General features: G+C 38.4%; 1 protein-coding gene across 1 annotated transcript in view; it reads right to left on the bottom strand.

Moving 5' to 3' along the window:
* Window positions 1-20,150, bottom strand: part of LOC308635058 (UDP-glucose:glycoprotein glucosyltransferase 1-like) — a gene marked incomplete at both ends in the record, with an annotated part of 64,906 nt that overhangs the window by 684 nt on the left and 44,072 nt on the right. Inside the window, 6 exons of the mRNA XM_081269322.1 lie at window positions 98-217; window positions 2,334-2,484; window positions 3,851-3,942; window positions 7,795-7,855; window positions 9,077-9,176; window positions 9,969-10,069. Coding sequence (XP_081125448.1) covers window positions 98-217; window positions 2,334-2,484; window positions 3,851-3,942; window positions 7,795-7,855; window positions 9,077-9,176; window positions 9,969-10,069 — 625 coding nt within the window. The remainder of the gene's footprint in view (window positions 1-97; window positions 218-2,333; window positions 2,485-3,850; window positions 3,943-7,794; window positions 7,856-9,076; window positions 9,177-9,968; window positions 10,070-20,150) is intronic.

Genomic DNA, 20,150 nt, shown 5'->3' with positions numbered 1-20,150 from the left:
AGTTGTGGGGAAGCAACTAGTAAAGGACAAAAAGATAGGAAGACGGGAAGGGAGAAACAGAGTTCACAGGCAAACAATAAGTAGAAGTTTCATTTACCATGTTATGCAAGTATTTCCTAATCTGCCGAATAACACCAGGAAAGATAGGTCGAAGCAACTCCTGTAGACAAGAAGGCCATGAATTATATCTGCTATCAGCCTCCAGGTTATTGACCCACTAGAAAAAAATAACACAACATGGCACATATACTTTAGTCACTAGTTACTAAAATTGCAGTTAAGACTTTATTTTGAGAAGAATTACACGGAACAAGACCCTTTTCAAAGACATAAGAATCAAGTAGAAAAATAAGTGCCTAAAAGACAAGCCACAGAATAAATAAAATTATTTCAGCCAATAAAAACAATAAAGGGCTAGAGTCATGAAATACCAGTAAAAAAAAAAAAAAAAGAGGCAAGAAATTCAAAGGAAATGTGTCAAGAATATGAAAGTAATTTACAGAAGAAATCCAAATGAGCAATAAATACAAGGAAAGCATATACCCTCAATTGTAATCTGGGAAATATAAACTAAAACAACACATTAAACTGAAAACAAATTCAAACTTTGTCAATATCCAAGAACAGGCAAAAATGTACAGCAATATAAACTCTCACCCAATGCTTGTGTCTGGAACATTCACTTTAGAGAAACAGACCTAATAAAGCTGAAGACTTGATTCGTACCCTACCCCTAATTACTCCATATCTAGGTTATCTACCCCAAAGACATTTCACATGCACATGCTCAAGGGAAGATGTACAAAAAGAGCCATTAAAGCACTGTTTCAATAGTAAAATTAGGAATGACTTAATATCCATAGAGAAAACAATGAACAAACAGTATGTATCTATGTACCTATCATTTCTTTAAAAAGAGTAGGGGTGAAGGAATTATGTGTTTATTTCCTTGTTCATGGATGCATAGAGTATTTCTGGAAGGATGTAAGTTAAATGCTGATCCTTGCTGACTCTGAGGAGAAAACTGATGGCTGGATAACGATTTGCACTACATAAAGCTTTTATATTTTAAAACTAAAAATGTATAAAAGATTTTCTTTAAAAAAGTAAAACATAAAATATGATATAAAAAACTATGTATCAACATCAACCTACAAGTCTTGAAAAAACTTGCTTAAAAAAGGAAGCTGATGAAGGACAATGATAGGGGAATAGACTATCCAAATATTTAAAATATTTAGTAGGAAATAACATAATAAAATAAGGGACAGGGGAATGCATATCAACTACAGAGAATAATTATTTTCATGGAGGAAACAAGTGAAACTGGGAAGGGAAATACTGAAATATTTTTTCCCAGAGATTTGACACAAAATGATTATTTAGAAAGTATATAGATGGCTCATATAGTTGTTAACCCCTTTATTAATAAATATGTCATATTTATGTTATTCTCTTTACTCATAATATAAGTAAAACATTTTAATCATAAAAACAAATGCCATAACAGTATTCATGAAAATACATAACAGTTTTTTCTATCAAAATTCCTAGGGTGCTAAAATGTACTAGCCATATGAGGTCTACTCCAATCTTATTATTACCATGACCACCTACGATGACACTACTCCCCACATTCTTTCTTAAAGGTGACAAAGGCTCAAAGAGATCACATAGTAGGTAATAAAGTACTAGAAAGGAAGGTTATTAACGAAACATCATACTTTTTTTAGTTTTTTTAATTTGTTCTAATTATACATGACAGTAGAGTGCACTTTGATACATCATACATAAATGGAGTATAATTTCTCATTCTTCTGGTTGTACATGATGTAGAATTACACCAGTCATATAGTCATATATGTACATAGGGAAATAATCCCTGATTCATTCTACTATCCTTCATTCCCATACTCCCTCCCCTCCCTTCACTCCCTTCTACCTAATCTAAAGTAACTCTATTCTTCCCTAGCCCTCCCCCCTCCAAAATTCTGAATTATTTAGCAGTTTTAAATCACACACATTGCCACAAAATCTCATAGGACCATATGTAGCTGATAAAACACAAACTAGACTCTCCTTCCTGAGAGGTGTTCAGCTGAATCCTAGGGATACGATGTAGACAGAGATCATTATCAACCAAAGCAGTGACAATAACTCAACTTTTAGGAGCATTTAAGAGCTACTTTGTAGTATATGCATAGTTCCACATAAACAGTTGCAAATACATGATGGCAACACAAAAGATGGTGGGAATAGCTGAACTCTCAAAAAAGACAGATAATTAAGATGCCTGACTAGAATGCCCCTTGATACCTCAAAGGAATACTCACTGAAATAGCAGAACTCCTGATGTCTACAGCATAGTCGGCCTCAGAAGGCTGGATGTTCAGCTTCAAAATATTATGCAGAGCGATGCCTTCTATTCCCAGTCTGTGCAGACCCTCCATTACCCGGGCTTCATTCCTCAATACATCAAACAAACTAGGGGGAAAAATAAATTAAAAAAGCAAACCTAGGTATTTAGTAAGAAAAATTTAGATCCTTGCTGTGGGGGGAAAAAAAAGAAAAGAAGATTCATCAGGTCAAACTCAGTGCCAAATTAAACTGAGAAACTCAACAAGGGAACTTTTCCCCTTGTTTTATCCCATCAAAGTGTGCAGACAGGAGGGGTAGAACATGCTTCTTGGCTCCTATTTATTTACACTTCTCAGTGTATATATAGATTATCTCTAAGTATAAATACAATTTGAGGATGAAATAACTCTAAATCTACACTACACTGCATGTTTTTAAAAACAGTACACTAGCCTCCCTGCATTATTTCTAACAACTGCATGTGAGTCTACAATTATCTCAAAATAAAGTTTAAAAAAAACATCACAAAGATACTAAATTATATATCTTTAATGTTTATATCAATATTAATTGACACAGGCATGTATACACATACACACACACACACACACACACACACACACACACACACACACACATGACCACAGAAAAAAGTCTGGAGAATTGCTGGGGAAGAAGAAAGGGAGTTGGATAAAATAAGATGAGATGAAATTTTACTTCTTAGTTCCCTTATCTCTGTATTATTTTGCATTGGTTTTAATGAGCAAGTACACCATTTTAATATACTAAAAAGAACTGTATATGATTTTAATAAACCATTCAATAAAAACAATTTTTTTAAAGTATTCATATCCATTTAACTGACTTATCACTAGCTCCATAATGCAATAAATAGGCATAAATGTTTAATTAAAATAACTAATATGAAAATATTTTATTGTGTAAACTACTTCTGAAGTATTAACAATTACTTTTTATTTTTGCAATTAGGAAGCCAGTGACAACTGTCTTGATTTTCATTCCAAGGAAAAAATCTGAATTCTACCTGACTATCCATTCCCCTCCCACTAAAATCATAAAGATAATTTGGGGCTAAATAGTTTTAAACTACATTTTAAGAATAACAAAAAAGTAGGTTTTCAAATAATAATGCCTTCAGAGACAGCATTTTGAATAAACCCCTTCACACTATTCCAAAAGCAAGAGGTCTTTTCTGATGCTATCCTTAACAGGTAAACTTTAGCTCTAAAAGGGCATCCTTGAAAAACAGAGTCCTTGAACATGCATTATGTTACAAGATGGCACTAGATCACAATGTCCACCCCAGGGACAGCATGGGCCCACCTCCACACCCTTGGGGTTAGGGAGTACAGCCTGGTAAATTGTCTTTGCCTCATGCCACAGTAAGAAGGGACAACAATCTGAACACATCACAAGGAGCTACATACACATTATAAAAACTTACAAAATGAGAAAAAAATATCATCTGTACCTGAATATATCCTGTGTATCTAAATCAATATGAAGCCCATTGATGAAGAGAGCAGAGTCTCCAGGCTGTAATCCTAAAGTTCCCTTAAAATACTGAAAAAGAAAAAGGAAATTATTAGAGAATGGTGAAAGAGTGTTGAACAAACCCTTCTGCATTGCTGGGGTTTACTGTCTGTACAAATCTTAATATTCTAAGGTGGGGTTAAGATTTCCTTCCATATACTCTCACATATACTCTCACACATCTTCTTTGAATTCAATATAATAAATGAAAGTGCTGATACATAGGACATACACCTTTATTCCATTTCCTCCTTCCCTCATGCTAATGATGATAAGGGAAATTCTAAAACCTGTCTGAAAAAAAAAGTCCACAAGAAACCCAAGTTACTCAGTGGAGCACCCAAAGACTCTTACTTTTGTTCACCAGTGCCAGACAATAGTGGGCAAGCTTTCTACACTTATCTTTTTTACATTTCTGCTGTTTTCCCTATCTCTGATATCAATTAAGGCTGTGACAGCAGTCAATAATAACAGCTGAACCCTCTTGATGAAGTTCAGGGATCACACCAAAAAGGGTTTCCTTCAAACCAAGGCACACCAAAAAACTAAGCTGCTGTGCTGGGGACAACAATGCCTCCTGCTGCCTAGATCTGGCCTTCATGCTGTCTTTCACCTGCCAGTCCCCAGATGCTGACGGCCCTGCACTCAGGTGGCTATGCAGTCCCTGAGATTTGCCTGAGCCAATGGAAATTGCTCTGATTTCATGTTGAAGTATCTGTTAATAATGACCTTTCCATTCAATTCCTCTTTCTCTCAAAAGAAACTATTATTGGTATATTCTATACCACAGGAAACTGAGCCACATAGTGGAAACCAGAAGAAATTAGATACCAGAAGCAAAACTTAATCACTTAGGAACCTACAGCTGGAGAGGGAACCACTGAGCTCCCTTCACCCACTAATTGTCAGCAGACTAAGAAAAAATATACTTTTAAGATCTAGTGTCACATGGGAAAAGAACAAAACAATGAGGAAGCCATAGCTGTTGCTTCATGGCCATCAGGATTAAGTAGTAAGCAAGATAAGGGGATAATATTAAAATACACATATATTTCAAAATATTGGGTGGTATACCATGAATACATACTTCCCAATTTAAAAAAAAGGGGGGGGTACGGGGACAATGCAGAGTTGCATCAATTGAGAATTGGCATTTCTTCCATGGGAGAGAAGAACTACACACGTCCACTTATTCCGGAGTCAGAAAAACTAACTCTCAGCTGGTAAATACAGTTTTTATCTGTTTCTAGATCCGTACACTAGTAACACAGATGAGTTTACTTTGGGAAAATTAATCAAACTGAAGATTCGGGATCTGGGCACATTTTTGTATGTTTTATACTTTGGGATGCATTTTTTATGTACTTTATGTTTTAATAAAATGTTTTACTCAAAAGCAATAAGAACCCAGGAAACACCAATATATCCTGCACAATTTAATGTTCTGTCTTCTTGGTGGGGGAAAGCCTAAGTATTATTTGATATTATTATTCTGGAAATTTGAATTAAATAGTTTTGTTTTTTGTTTTGTTTTGTTTTGTTTTGTTTTTTGATGCTGGGGATTGAACCCAGGGCCTTGTGCATGTGAGGCAAGCACTCTACCAACTGAGCTATATCTCCTGCCCCTGAATTAAATAGTTTTGTCAATTCAGTCAATATTTGAGAAATACTTGGTTTGCTTATTTCTCAGAACTATTTAATTAATTAGTATCCTACACATAAAAGTTAAGGAAATTTGGTGTAAAGGCAGTGAATTGAACACAAGTATTTTTTTCCCTCCTGAAACTGTACTGAAAAGCCAGGAAAAGAACCTTTTTTAGTTATGAGTTCACAGGGCAAAAATAACAGAAAAGAAAAAGGCCAACAAATTTTGGAAGCAGAAGGGAAAGGGGTGAGTAATAACTGGACTAGCAATTCCAAGAAAGCTTATTGCTAAGTAGAAGGTAGGAAAAGTCAATAAGAAACCCAAGTTACCCTGTGGAGCACCCAAAGACTCAAGAATTCACAGCCCAAAGGACACATGTATAAAAGAGGCTGGCAGAAAGCCTCTTTAAGACATGGCCCTGGGCTGGGGATGTGGCTCAAGCGGTAGCACGCTCGCCTGGCATGCGTGCGGCCCGGGTTCAATCCTCAGCACCACATACAAACAAAGATGTTTTGTCCGCCGAAAACTAAAAAATAAATATTAAAAATTCTCTCTCTCTCTCTAAAAAAAAAAAAAAAAAAGACATGGCCCTCCTGTTGATCCCACACAGCTCGGTGACTATTGTCACTGAACCCTACACTCCAGAAAAATGGAGGCTCATGGCCTGGAAAGAGCAAAACAGAGAATCTGTGGGATGTGGGAAATTATATAAGCACAGGGGTCCCTGCTGAAAATGGGAGATTGAAGATGTTTCCAAATGCTCTTCCCTACCAGGTTTCTATAACCCTGGCAGCCAGAGTATACCCTCCAGGCAGAAAATTCACAAATCTTCTGGAGACTGATCAGTCTCTTTGATGAGAGTTTTCCTACAGCTGTCAAATTTTTAAATTCCAGGAGTTTTTCATGCTCTTGAATTCTTCTTTGCTGGTATTCTCATGGCTCTCTGAGGATGAAAAGAGTGCCTTTGTTTTCTTCTCTTTGCAATGCCTACTTCCTCTTCTTTTTGTTGTTTTTGTTTCCACCCCCACTTCTTCCAGACAGGGCCTTGCTATATTGTCCAGTCTCACCTTGAATTTCTGGGCTCAAATGAACTTCCTGCCTCAGCCTCTCTAGTGGCTGGACTACAGTGCCCAGCTCACTTCCTCTAAAGCAGCCTGTTTGGGATGTCAGTCTCTTGTCTTTGGTATTGGAGACTTTCCTCAAGTGTCTAGTGATAAGTGGCTAACTGCTCATATTGAAGTGCAAAGCACTAAGAATCTGATAGGCCTGGGCAGTCTCTACAAATCAGGGTACCCTAGGAAATGGCCACACCAGAACACCCTATAGTAAAAAAGTCTCATCCTTAAGGCTTCTAATCAGTTTATTCAAATTACTAGGGTAAAAAAAAGGTTCCAAATAATTCCAGGAAGCATAAAGAGGTCTCATATAAAGGCTTCAAACTTCGACGACCACAATGGACATCAAAATTTCAAGAAGTAATCCTTCAAACTTCTAAATTGACTCCCAATCTAAAGCCACATACCTAGAAACCGATCAATAAAAACAAGTGAAAAATTTATGTTACAAAGGTTAAAATTGACCTCCCTTGCAACTTTCTCACATAGAAGGATATACTGTATCAAAATAAGAGAGGAAAAACAAAGAAGACATGGAACCCGAGAAAAGCGGTTAAAGGAAAGCCCCGGGATGCCTTGTACACATTTGACATAAAAAGCAACTTATCCAAATTTGAGTGATCAAAACTGGATAAAATTGCAATAGGGAAGGCTGAGGAAATGGGACAAGTACCAATATGGAGAAGTAATGGCACACTAAGGGGTTGACAGTGGAAGAAAGATAAATATCATCCTTGAAATAGAAAGCTAAAAAATAAAATACCAACTTAGGCATACTAGAAATCTGAAGAAAATTATCTGAAGAATCAGCTAAAAGTTGAAAGTGGATGCTCTAAGAAGAGGTAAACATAGTATGAAATGCTGTTAGGGAACATGTTAGGAACTCAACAGGGTGAAACATCAGATAATGCTGTTTTTTAAACAATGTGGTAGAACCACTTGATCTTTCAAGTACATTCATATTCAATTTTGGTCAAAAACTAAAAACATAAGATAGAAATGAACAAAATATCACCATCCTTGATAAATGAAAAGTAGCAGTATTAAATGCTACTGATTAAATTCAGACTTCTTCTTGAAAGGTACAATACAAAACAGTCAATATTTTCCAATGGTTAATACCTTCTGATTCTCTTCCACTTCAGTTCTAAGTTCCGAACTCACAGCTGTTTTCGTTATTGCTCTAAGGAACAAAATCATTATCAGCGCTCACAATAGACAAATCTTCAGTTTCTATTTTTCTAATTATAAAACATATTGTTCAATAAATTACAAAAAATGAACAAAATTTTAAACCTATACAATTGATAAACATACTTCTACTCTCATACATGTCCAATTTTAAATCACTATATATCACCTGCCTAGCATGCACAAAGCCCTGGGTTCAATCTCCAGTACTGAAAAACAAATAAAATATAAATAAACAGAACAAAACAAAACAAAACAAAAAGAAGCAAATAGCAGTACTTTAAAACAAGTGGAGTTGTTTCCAAGTTCTTACTTAAATGTGTACCATGCTCCTATATATGATTTTACTGCTCACAGACTAAAAGATAATATTAAATAACTAAGGCAGCAGATTGTGCATCCTCTTTAAGCACTTATGGTGAAGGTGGAATTCTCCATCTTTATCTTCAAGTAGGATGCTAGACCAACAACACTTAAGTAAAAAACAAATTTATTTATAAAGCATCTCACATCAAATGTCAAAACACTGCAGTGACTCAAGAAAGAAGCAGGCAACCATTTATCTCAACGCTTTCTAAAAATTTGGCTTTTAAAACAATTTTAAATAATCTTAATAATAGAAAGCAATGTTAACAAAAAATCAAAATGTTATTCTTGGGCGGTAGCTCAGTGTTAGAGCACCTGGTTAGCACGCATAAGGCTCTGGATTTGATCCTCAGCACAATCTAAAAAAAAAAAAAAAAAAGTATTCTGTCACCATTAACAAGTCACTTCATCTCCCTGACTCAGTTTCTTCTTCAAGATTCGATGAGATGACACACGTACAACCCCTGAGAAAGCCATGGTCTGTGGCACACTCTAGATTAGTAACATCAGCATATGCTATACTCTGTGACTCACTCAATTCTAAAAGGCAGGTATTGTTATTCCCACTCTATCATTGAGTTAGTGATGTAAATAGAAATTGTTCATTTGCAAAGTCACTTCAACTAGTAAATAGCCAAGAATGTTGCCTACATCTGTCAACCACACCATGCATGATCTTGTTCTCTTCTCACAAAGAGGGTTCCACTCACAATAGTGATGATGAATAAAAATTTATATTTTCTAAGCATTTTCATATTTTACTTATGTCATTTAGCATGTAAATATGAAGATAATTGGTATATCACTAAGAAGAAGAAGAACATATCAAAGTCTTACTCAATGTTACCTGGCTTTGGTAGGAAAATTCTGACTAAGATCTTTCATCACCACTAAAGCCAACTCCACAGGAGCAGACAAGATTCGGGCAGCAGCCTGGAAACTGAGGTCTGCAACAATGCCAGATACAAGTTAGAAAGTATTAGCCTAACACAATGAGAAGCACATAAAAACCACCTTTTCTTCCCACTATTTTCTTGATAATAAAGAATGTCATAGAATGCAACCATTCCAAAAAGTTCCCATGGTGCAATTTCAGGTTTCCCACCTCATGGATCCCGAGTGTTCACTGAGCCAATCCTGATCTTTCTGTAATAAAACACTAGGACACATACTAACACCTTTAGAAGAGGCTAACTTAAGCCCAAATTCTTCTCCTTCTTCTGAATTCACAATATAGCACACAATATAACATTAAGACATTTAGCAAATTACATTGGGGGGGGGGCTTGGTAACTTGCTCTTCAGAACAGAAAAGTACACACGCACGTTCTACCCCCTATATTCCTTCACATTATATAGGTATATATTTTAATAAATGAATGGGGAATGAGAGTTGTAGTTGAATGATAGAGTCCTTGCGTAGCAAGAACCAGATTCAATCCTCTGTATCACCAAAAACAAAAAAGTACACATATAAGAACATAAAGAAAAGATACATATTTCTAACATCCAAGCTTATACGTCTGGTCACTGAAAGATCTGACATTCATTTATGTTGTACTTAAGGTCTAATGTTCTCTGTCTACAAAAGGACTTGCTTTCTTGTCAATTAATCATACCTGCTTGGTCTTTAAAATCTTAGAATTATGTGAATACATTCAATCAAATTCAAATTCTGCATTTAATACAACAAAATTTATAAAATAAGGACAGAAACGATCTCTCTAAATTTTCATCACCTTGCAACTGCCAAACTTTCAAAGGTGCCATTTCATTGGTACTCTCTACAAGATGCTTTCTGAGTTCTTTCAACTGTTCCTTAAGGTCAGGGTGTAAGTCTCTGAAAGAAATATAAAATAAGTCCTTTCCTCTCAATTGTTTTTTCTCTCTCAAAGTACACTTGTAGAAGGACTCCATCTTCACAATTTCCCCCTCTCAACTCTAAAAAACCTTCTTGGATACAGGTAAAAAAATTACAGTACAATTATATTCCTCTAAAAATAAGATAGGAAATCAGTTAGTTCAAACACCGTAAAATTTACACACTGAAATATAAAGCACTATAATAGGGATTCCCAACTATAGCAGAAGTTAGTGAAACTAGGAGTTTCTTTTTTGAAGAAAAAAATGGGGCCTTCAACTTTACCTGTAGTTTTTTACTGGAACTGTTTTATTTTTAAGTAAAAGAAGTCTTATATTAGGATTTGGAAAAAAAGAAAACTTTACAAAGCAGTTCTCTGGAATACAAAAACAAGTATACCAACAATCAATTCTGGGCAGTGAGTTGTATGGGTATATATTATTCTCTATACTTTTCTAGATCTTTTTAATTTCTCAAAGAAAATTGGGTAAAAATTTCTTCCAGTCCCAAGATGAATTTCCTCCAGCCTATATATAGTGATAAATTGTCTACTCAGTTATGAATTCTTATACTGAAATACAGTACAATCCATTTAAAGCTACTGAAATAGTTATCAGAGACAGAGATGTAACATTTATGTCAGACAGACTTATGGCTGGGAGATTATGTTCTGTTAAGTGTTAAAAACTCAATTCCCCTAACCAAGAGGTACTCTAGCCTTCTCTAATGACCAAGATACAAGCTCAACTCTTTTTTTTAAATTTTTTATTTTGAGAGAGGGTCTTCCTAAATCCCCAAGGTAGAACTTGAACTTGTGATCCTCCTGACTCAGTTCTCCTAAAGAGCTGGAATTACATGAGTCCAGCTAGAAACTTAAAATTTCTTAAATGCAAAATGAAGAAATTAAAATATTCTCTCAGATCCCTCACCTTCCAAACAACCCAAGGGATCCTCCTGACCCAGCCTCCATAGTGTTGGGATTATCGGTATACACCACAATATCCAGTTTGTTTCTTTTTTAAGATATTTATATTTTAGTTGTAGTTGGACACATTACCTTTATTTATTTTCACGTGGTGCTAAGGATCAAACCCAGGGCCTCACATGTGCTAGGCGAGTGTTCTACTGCTGAGCCACAATTCCAGCCCCACCATATCCAGTTTTGATATGCCTTTTTTTGGGGGGGAGGTGGGGGAGGGTATTTTCTTCACTTTTTTCTGTAGCATATTTTTTTTTATTAATTGCTCAAGACAATACAATGATCTTGACATATCATACATTTGATTCAAATAGGGTATGAATTCTCATTTTTCCACATGTACAGATTGCAGGATCACATTGGTTATACATCCATGTGTATTCATACAGTAATCCTAGTGTCAGTTGTATACTGCTGCCCTCCCTATCCCCCGCCTCCCCTCCCCTCCCCTCCCATCACCTCTCTCTACCCATTCTACTGTGACACTTATTTCTCTTTTTTCTTCAAAAAAGAGAGAGATAATTGATTATGCCTTTTTAATCTTGAATCTATAGATGATGCCTACAGACTGATGGACTGTTCCCACCACACCCTTAGTTCATGTTGAAATCTTAACCCCTAATGTGACAGTATTAGCAGATGGGCCATTGGAAGGTGGTTGAATCATGAGGGCAGAACTTTCTTTTTTTTTTTTTTTCAGAGAGAGAGAGAATTTTAACATTTATTTTTTAGTTTTTGGGGGACAAAACATCTTTGTTTGTATGTGGTGCTGAGGATCGAACCCAGGCCGCACGCATGCCAGGCACGCGCTCGAGCCACATCCCCAGCCCGAGGGCAGAACTTTCATAAATGGGATTTATTCCCTTGAAAGAGGTTCTGTCGCGCCCCCTCGCCCGCAAGGAAGACGCAACAACAGGAATCTTCTTTCAGCCGTTTATTTAGGTCCTTGTTATTCCTTCTTCTTCCTCTCGGATGCCCCTCCCAGCCTTAATAAAGCATCCCAAGCCCCAATGCGAAGCTGCTACGTGGAGCTTTCTCATAGGGTGTTAAAAAACCCTGTGCCAACTCTCCCAAATAAGGAGTTGTTTGTTACAGACCACAGTGGAGCCAGCGCCATCTTGTAATGGTGACCACAGTCCGCAGAAACGGCTCACCACAGTTCCCCCTTTTGTTTTCTAAGAACAACACAGGCGAGAGTAGAGGTCCTATCCCACTGTGCAGAAGTGGCTGCATAGTATGGCTCAGCCCCAAGGAGGCGCCTTCCCCAGATCCGAGGCCATATCAGCCGACGCTTTTTTCCGTGGGACGGGGCGTGGACGCGTCTAACCCGCATGCAATAGGACATGTTCTCCTTGAGGTCCACTTCAAGGATGACTCAAGTGCAGTGCTTTGCCTCGCATCCTGTATCGTGACGATGGTGGACGAAGGGGGATAGCTGAGGCTGAACTGTGGCTGTATAGAAATACAACGATAAACAAATTGGTAACACCCTAAAAGAAAGGCACGGGTCTCAAGGCGATAGAAAAGCACTAGTGTGGAAACCCATCTGCGTGCAATGGCAGTAAAGCCGGCAGAGTGCAAGGGCTTTCCAACACTAAGAGAATAACAAAGAAAGACATGTCGATCCCAGCGCAATGTTCATAAAACTTGGGGTGCAACGACCATGTCAAAGATTTACTGTTTAATTTGCGCAAGCCAGACTTGAGGTGAATTGCCATTACTCATACTAAGCCTTCAACCAGGAACCTTATCAGACCCAAGCAGGTCAGGACGTTCCCACATGACCGTTATTGGCTGAATATGAAAACAGACACCACAAATCTTACAAGGCCCTGTGAGCTGGCCTCCTTGACGTGCATAAAATTCAGGGCTGGATCCAAGCCCTGGGGGCCGGGGGGAAACCACTGCCAGCAGTTTTTTCCTTTTGTTTGTTGCACGTCAAAGGGAATCAAGTAGCCCCTGTCTTAGGTCGTTCACTGTCCTTACATTGCTTACCCGTCTTTGGGGAGGCCCCATTCCCCTGTCTTAGGTTGCAGTGTAAGCGTGAAAGTTGCCCGTCTCTGGGTACTACAAGATCAGCTCGTTGTTGTCAAGGCGTTTAATGGTATCTACTCAGCCAGTCGTCATTAGGTCTCTAATTGGTTCCGGTTCAACAAGGCATAAAGTCAGAGGAGAGGAATAATAAAATAAAGAAGAAAGAGGGTGAAAGGAGGAAGGCATGAAGCAGGGATTATTGTAGAAAAATCATCTTCGAATTGGTCGGAGACAAACTTCAGCAAAATCATCCTTGGTTTGTAGGCGTTGATAATGAACCTGTATTGGCTTAGAAGTCAGAATGTTAATTTGATCTTTAATAAATTGTGTCACTCTCTTACCTAGGCAGGGGCCTACAGCAGCTATAAGGAGGAGACTGAAAAGCGGTCCCATTACAGTGGATATCAAAGGAGTTAACCATGGGGTATTTTTAAACCACTGTTCAAATCATCCTTGTTGTGCTTCAAACTCCTTTTGTCTTTTAGCCAATCTTTCCGTGACCTTTTCTATAGTTTCAGGATTACCCCAGTGTGATCTGCATAAGCATAACACTGTTCCTATAAAGCTATACATAGTTTTCCTTCCCTTACGAACAATAAATCTAGTCCCCTCCTATTTTGTAACACAACTTCTGAGAGGGAGGTGAGGGACTTTTCCAAGGCGGTAATTGATTTGGCCATGGCTGTTAAATCCTCATTCATAGCCATTTGTAGCTTTAGTAATTGACCTCCCTGGACATAGGTGGCTGTCCCTGTTCTTATTCCGGTTGCTATTCTGCCTATGCCCAGTAGGAGGGCAATAGTCATAGTTATGGGTTCTCTGGGGAGCCGAGTATGTCCCTCAAGGTGTCCCAGGGTGTAGTCTGACCCAAGATAAGATATCCTCGGCCATAATTGTATCAGCACACAGAAATCAGTAGTTGTATTTGGGACTGCCATGGAAACACAGGGAGTTAACCCAGTATTGCAAGCAAATTAGGACCCTTTGGGACCCCACAAATAATCAGATTGGGATTGATTTATTAGTCGGGTGATGTTGCAGAAATGTTGGCGTGAAAGCGGCACCTTTCCCAAGCAAACCCCTTGCCCCATGACCTCCGTGATAGTCAACTTATAGCTGGGCAGAGAATAACATTTAGGATCTGCAGTGGTATTAGAGGATAAATTAGACAGTATCGTTACCCCCTCATAATAGGGCGGCCTGGAGGTCAAGCATAGCCAGCAATCTTGGGTCCTGTTAGGATTAGTGGCATTGAGAGCGAAGAAGGCTCCTTGGACCAAATTAAGAAGGCGATCTCCAGTTCCAGGGTATATGGGCTCAGGGGCATAATCAAAGGTTTGATAGCCCATAGTTTTTGTTTGACCGCTGGGGGAAGGTTTTACTGTTGGGGCTATGGGCTGCTTGAGTCCAGATGGGGCCTTTTGGTCTCCGAGCACCTGATTAGGTCCTATTAGACTTCCAGTAGGCTGTTCTATGGTCAATTTGAGCCGAAAAAGCAGGCCAGGATTGTACTGTCCTGGGGTGTAAATACGCAGCCCCCAGAGATATCCTTAAGTCCAATCTGGTTGTTGTCTTCCATTGGAAGTAAACTGAATAGTAATATTTGTTTGCCAGAAATGGGCATAGTCATTCCTAGGTGAATTCTTAAGTCAATACCCATTACTAGAGGTTTCACATCCCCAGGAGGCACAATAATAGGCCTTAGGTCCCTGGCAGCATCTATATATTTTCCCCTCCTTTATTTTTTGTAGATAAATTTTTAAATGTTGATGGGCTCGTTCCACAATAGCTTGTCCCTGGGGGTTATAAGGAATACCTGTTTTGTGTTCAATCTCCCATTGGGTGCAGAACCGTTGAATTGTTTGGCTTATATATGTGGGTCCGTTGTCTGTTTTGAGACAACGTGGACTGCCCATGCAAGAGAAAGCTTTTAAGAGATGTCCAATAACATCTTTGGCCTTTTCCCCAGTGTGTAATGTAACAAAGATATAGCCAAAGTATGTATCAATAGAAACATGTACAAAAGACAGCTTACCAAAACTAGGGAAGTGGGTAACATCAGTTTGCCAGATATCATTGGGGTGTAGGCCTCTAGGGTTAACACCCAAACTGGGAAAATGAAGAAATGGAGCATATACTGGGCATAGGGAAACAATCTGTAAAGCCTGATCACGCGAGCATCCTGTGCGGAAGCGTAAGGATTGTGCATTTAGATGGAATTTAGCATGGAGTTGTGTGGCCTCATCATACTTGGTTATAGTGTATACTAGGCCCATATTATGAGTGGCGGCATCTGTTTTAGCATTACCTTCCGCCAGAGGCCCAGGAAGCTCCGAGTGTCCTCGGATATGTCCAATGAATAAAGGATCTCGTCTAGCCCAAACAAGGAGCTGACCGTTTGTAATTGTTCCATGATAGTGGATTGCCTGCCAATATAAGGGGCTGTTTTAATAACTGAGGCTAACTTAGCAACATAGAGACTATCAGTATACACATTAAGTGGGATGGAATTGTATAGTTTAAGGGCCATAATTAGAGCCTCAACTTCTGATCTTTGGGCAGACAGTTTAGGAACAGGGTGTCGAATTACTTGAGATTCATCAAAAACAACAGCAAACCCCCCTTTTTGTTCCGTCTGTATAAACAGTTTGAGCTCCCGAAATAGGCTCTCTTTTAATAATTTTAGGAAAAATGATAGGACATCTCTTAAGGCCTTCTAGAAGTTTATGTCGGGGAAAGTGATTATCAATTTTACCTTTGAAAGTACAAAGAAAAAGACACCAAAGATCATGTTTCTGTTGCAATTTTAAAATCATATTTTGGGTATAAGGTTGAATGAGAATGCCAAGAGTCTTTCCAAATAGTGCATCACCCAAATATTTGGCTTTCCAGAGCAGATTTATCACCAGTTCATAAAAGGGAGTTATCACCCGAGAGTTAGAAGCAGGTAAATGGACCCAATAGATGGGACTAGTCTGCCAAAACACTCCAGTAGGAGTTAATTTTGATGGCAGGATTATAAATGATAGGGGTATAGAATAATCTATCTGGGTAACCTGCATCTCTTGTAAGGCTGTTTCCATTAACCTGAGTGCCTTCAAGGCTTTTGGAGTAGGTTTTCGCAGGGAGGTGGGTGAGGGGCCTCCTCTCAAAAGGTCATACAGGGGTTTAAGTTAGTAGTTCAATATACTTAATGTTTAATCAACAATGTGAATTTATTTACCAAAATTAATCCCTATCTTAAACAGTAAGAATTGTTAGGCAACAAGGATCTTTCTGTAAAGAAATAAACTCACATTCTAATAGGTGTTTGTCATGTCAAAATATGGACAAAATTTTAGCTCACATTAGTATGGTTAAATTAGGAAAATAAACTGAAATATCCTTAAGTTAATTATAGTCAGTTTAGTATATGAAATTCTTTCTCTCTTTTCTGTTTAGATAACAATATAAAAATCTTTTTACTTAGGGAAATGAATAGAAAGACCTTATTTTACCCAAAGATGATTTCTTTCTTCTCCTTAGGATCCATGTGTACTTCTTCTTTGTTGGAACATCTTTTTCTTAAAAAAAAATATACTTTGGAACAATCTTTGAACACCTTAGGATCTATAAACAAATTATTATACTTTGATAAGAAATATCAATGAAAATATAGTTAAAACCCTTAGATATTTTGTAGAAATAATTATAATAATGTATCATCTTATGAGTTTAAATAGTAACTTTGAGAATTAGAAATTATTTGATTGTATTTTTACTTAAAAGCAAATTTATAGTAAACACATTTATCTCAAATATCTGTAACTGAAAAGGCAGAGTATCTGATAAATGTAAATATAAAACATAAATTATGGGTTTCCTGTTGAAGAAAAACGATTAGGCAAATATATATTAATTAATCAATTAGGCATGTGCTAATTAATTTATAGATTAACAAATATAGGTTATTTAAATATCTAAAAAATATATATTAAGAATAAGAACTTAACTTATAATTGTATTAACTTTATGTAACCACGTGGTCTTAAAATATTTGGATCCATTTTAATTTATTTTTAACTAGGAGTGCACTCTTCTATGTGACGTCACTTGATGTACTGAAATAAGATCCTTGAGTATACATTTTTATTTTTATGGTTAGCAATGAAAATAAGGATTTTTTGGTCATCACAGGAACCTTGTCGGCTTGTTCCTGTGGCGAGTAAATGCATCCTCATAATCTCCAAAATTAAAAGTAAAATATAAAGAAGCATATCTGATATCTCAATAGAACATTATTTAGTAACACAACTACAGAGAAAAGTCAGGTTATTTAACTTAGAACTAGTTTAAATTTAGGACTGTAACATAGAAACACGTGGAATTAAATTTTGTCTGAAAAAGATATCTTTCTGAGCAGCTCCGGTAGAAATCTGAAACACAGCAAAGCAGGTTAGTGGCTGGAAGGCGGGACCAGAAGTCCTGTCTGAGTGACTGTGGAAGAACCAATCGGAAGCCCGCAAAAGTGTGGGAGGTGGGACCAGGAGGCTGCTCTTCCGGCCAGGCACCCCATGGTTACCATGGTGATGTAAACAACATGGAGTCCGCTGCCCGTTCTCGGGGCAAAAGTTCTCCAAGTTTTCCTAGCCGATTGCCTTTTGTATGATTTTGTCTGCATTTTCCCCCGCCTGGCCAAGATCTTACTGCGGTAGCAGCTTGTTCTGTCTTTGGACCGTCCCGTACACTCTGGCATACGGGGCCCGGGGTGGGCCCTTGTTCCCGTTACCCGGCTGCAGTGGGCGTTCCTGAGTATCAAACTTGGAACGACACTCGCTGCTCCAGGCGTGCCTTCCCGATCCCGTCTATCCCCCTCGGGACAATTTCATTTAATATGTCCCTCTAGCTGATTGGCAGAGAAAGACTCAAAGAGAGTCAATGTAAAGGGATGACACAGCAACAAAACAGACACAGAAAGCAAAAATGAAAGCACACAGAAAACAAAAATGAAAGTACACAGTGCAGCTGCAATAAAATATGAGGCTCTCTCTTTCTTAGTAGAGGAGCTGATTCCGCTTTGGTGGCGGGTCTCGCTCTCCGAGACGATGGGGTCTCGCTCTCCGAGACGATGTGGTCCCGCTCTCCGGGACGATGGGGTCTCGCTCTCCGAGACGATATGGTCCCGCTCTCCGGGACGATGGGGTCTCGCTCTCCGAGACGATATGGTCCCGCTCTCCGGGACGATGGGGTCCCACTCACCGGGACGATCTGGTGCACCACTCTTGACGACTGAGAGTCCTGTTTTTTCCCGGGTTTCGGCACCACTTGTCGCGCCCCCTCGCCCGCAAGGAAGACGCAACAACAGGAATCTTCTTTCAGCCGTTTATTTAGGTCCTTGTTATTCCTTCTTCTTCCTCTCGGATGCCCCTCCCAGCCTTAATAAAGCATCCCAAGCCCCAATGCGAAGCTGCTACGTGGAGCTTTCTCATAGGGTGTTAAAAAACCCTGTGCCAACTCTCCCAAATAAGGAGTTGTTTGTTACAGACCACAGTGGAGCCAGCGCCATCTTGTAATGGTGACCACAGTCCGCAGAAACGGCTCACCACAAGGTTCTAGAAGATGGGCACAGTGGCACATGGGTGAAATCCCAATGACTTGGGAAACTAAAGGAGGATCCCAAGTTGAAGGCCTGCCTGGGCAACTTAGTGAGAGCCTGTCTTAAAATAAAAAGTTTAGGGGCTGGGGATGTGGCTCAAGCGGTAGCGCGCTCGCCTGGCATGCGTGCGGCCAGGGTTCGATCCTCAGCACCACATACCAACAAAGATGTTGTGTCCGCTGATAATTGAAAAATAAATATTAAAATTCTCTCTCTCTCTTTCTCTCTCTCCCTCTCTCACTCTCTCTTTAAAAAAAAAAACCTATATGAACTTGAGCCTTGATAATTAAAAAAAAAAAAGAAAATATAATTAAAATAAATAAATAAATAAAAAGTTTAAAAAAAGAGGCCGGGGATGTAGTTGAGTAGTAGAATGCCCTTGGATTCAATTCCCAGAACCAAAATAAATAAATAGAAGGATAAAATAATGTCTAAGAAGACTTTTCTTTATAAAATACTACGATGTTTTCATAAAAATGGTTTGGAATTGTGAAACTTTAAATAGTATCATTAAGAATATTTTATAGGGGCTGGGGTTGTGGCTCAGCAGTAGAGCATTTGCCTAGCACATGCAAGGCCCTGGGTTTGATCCTCAGCACCACATAAAAAAATAATAATAATTAAGTAAATAAATAAAGGTATTATGTCCAATTACAACTAAAAAAATAAACACAAAATTTTTTTTTGTTTGTTTTAAAGAATATTTTCTAGGAGGGGCTGAAGCTGTAGCTCAGTGGTAGAGGGCTTGCCTCCCACACGTGAGGCACTGGGTTCGATCCTCAGCACCACATAAAAATAAAGATACTGTGTGTGTCTACAACTTAAAAAAAAAAGAAGAAGAATGTTTTCTAGGATCTGGGGCTGTGGCTCAGTGGTAGAGCGTTTGCCTAGCACATGTGAGGCACTGGGTTCAATACTCAGAACCACATAAAAAATAAACAACAGGGCTAGGGTTGTGGCTCAGCGGTAGAGTGCTTGCCTCGGACGTGTGAGACCCTGGGTTCGATCCTCAACACCACATAAAAATAAATAAATAAAATAAAGGTATATTTTTTAAAAAGCTTACATTTATTTAAAAAATAAATAAACAATAAAATAAATATATTGTGTCCATCTACAACTAAAAAGATGTTTTAAAAAATTGTTTACATTTCTTTAAAAAAAAGGCGGGGGGGAATTTTCTTTTTTTTTTTAAAGAGAGAGAGAGAATTTTTTAATATTAGTTTTCAGCAGACACAACATCTTTGTTTGTATGTGGTGCTGAGGATCGAACCCGGGCCACACACATTCCAGGTGAGCGAGCTATCGCTTGAGCCACATCCCCAGCCCGGGGGGATATTTTCTTGCCGGGCACATGCCTGTAAAACTCAGTGGCTTGGGAGGCTGAGGCAGTAGGATCACAAGTTCAAAGC

This window comes from Spermophilus citellus (genome assembly GCF_964194105.1).
Source record: "Spermophilus citellus genome assembly, chromosome: 16".
In the NCBI taxonomy this organism is placed as follows: Eukaryota; Metazoa; Chordata; class Mammalia; order Rodentia; family Sciuridae; genus Spermophilus; species Spermophilus citellus.
Note: the sequence above shows the minus strand (reverse complement) of the source record. Positions and strands in the feature narration are given on the sequence as shown.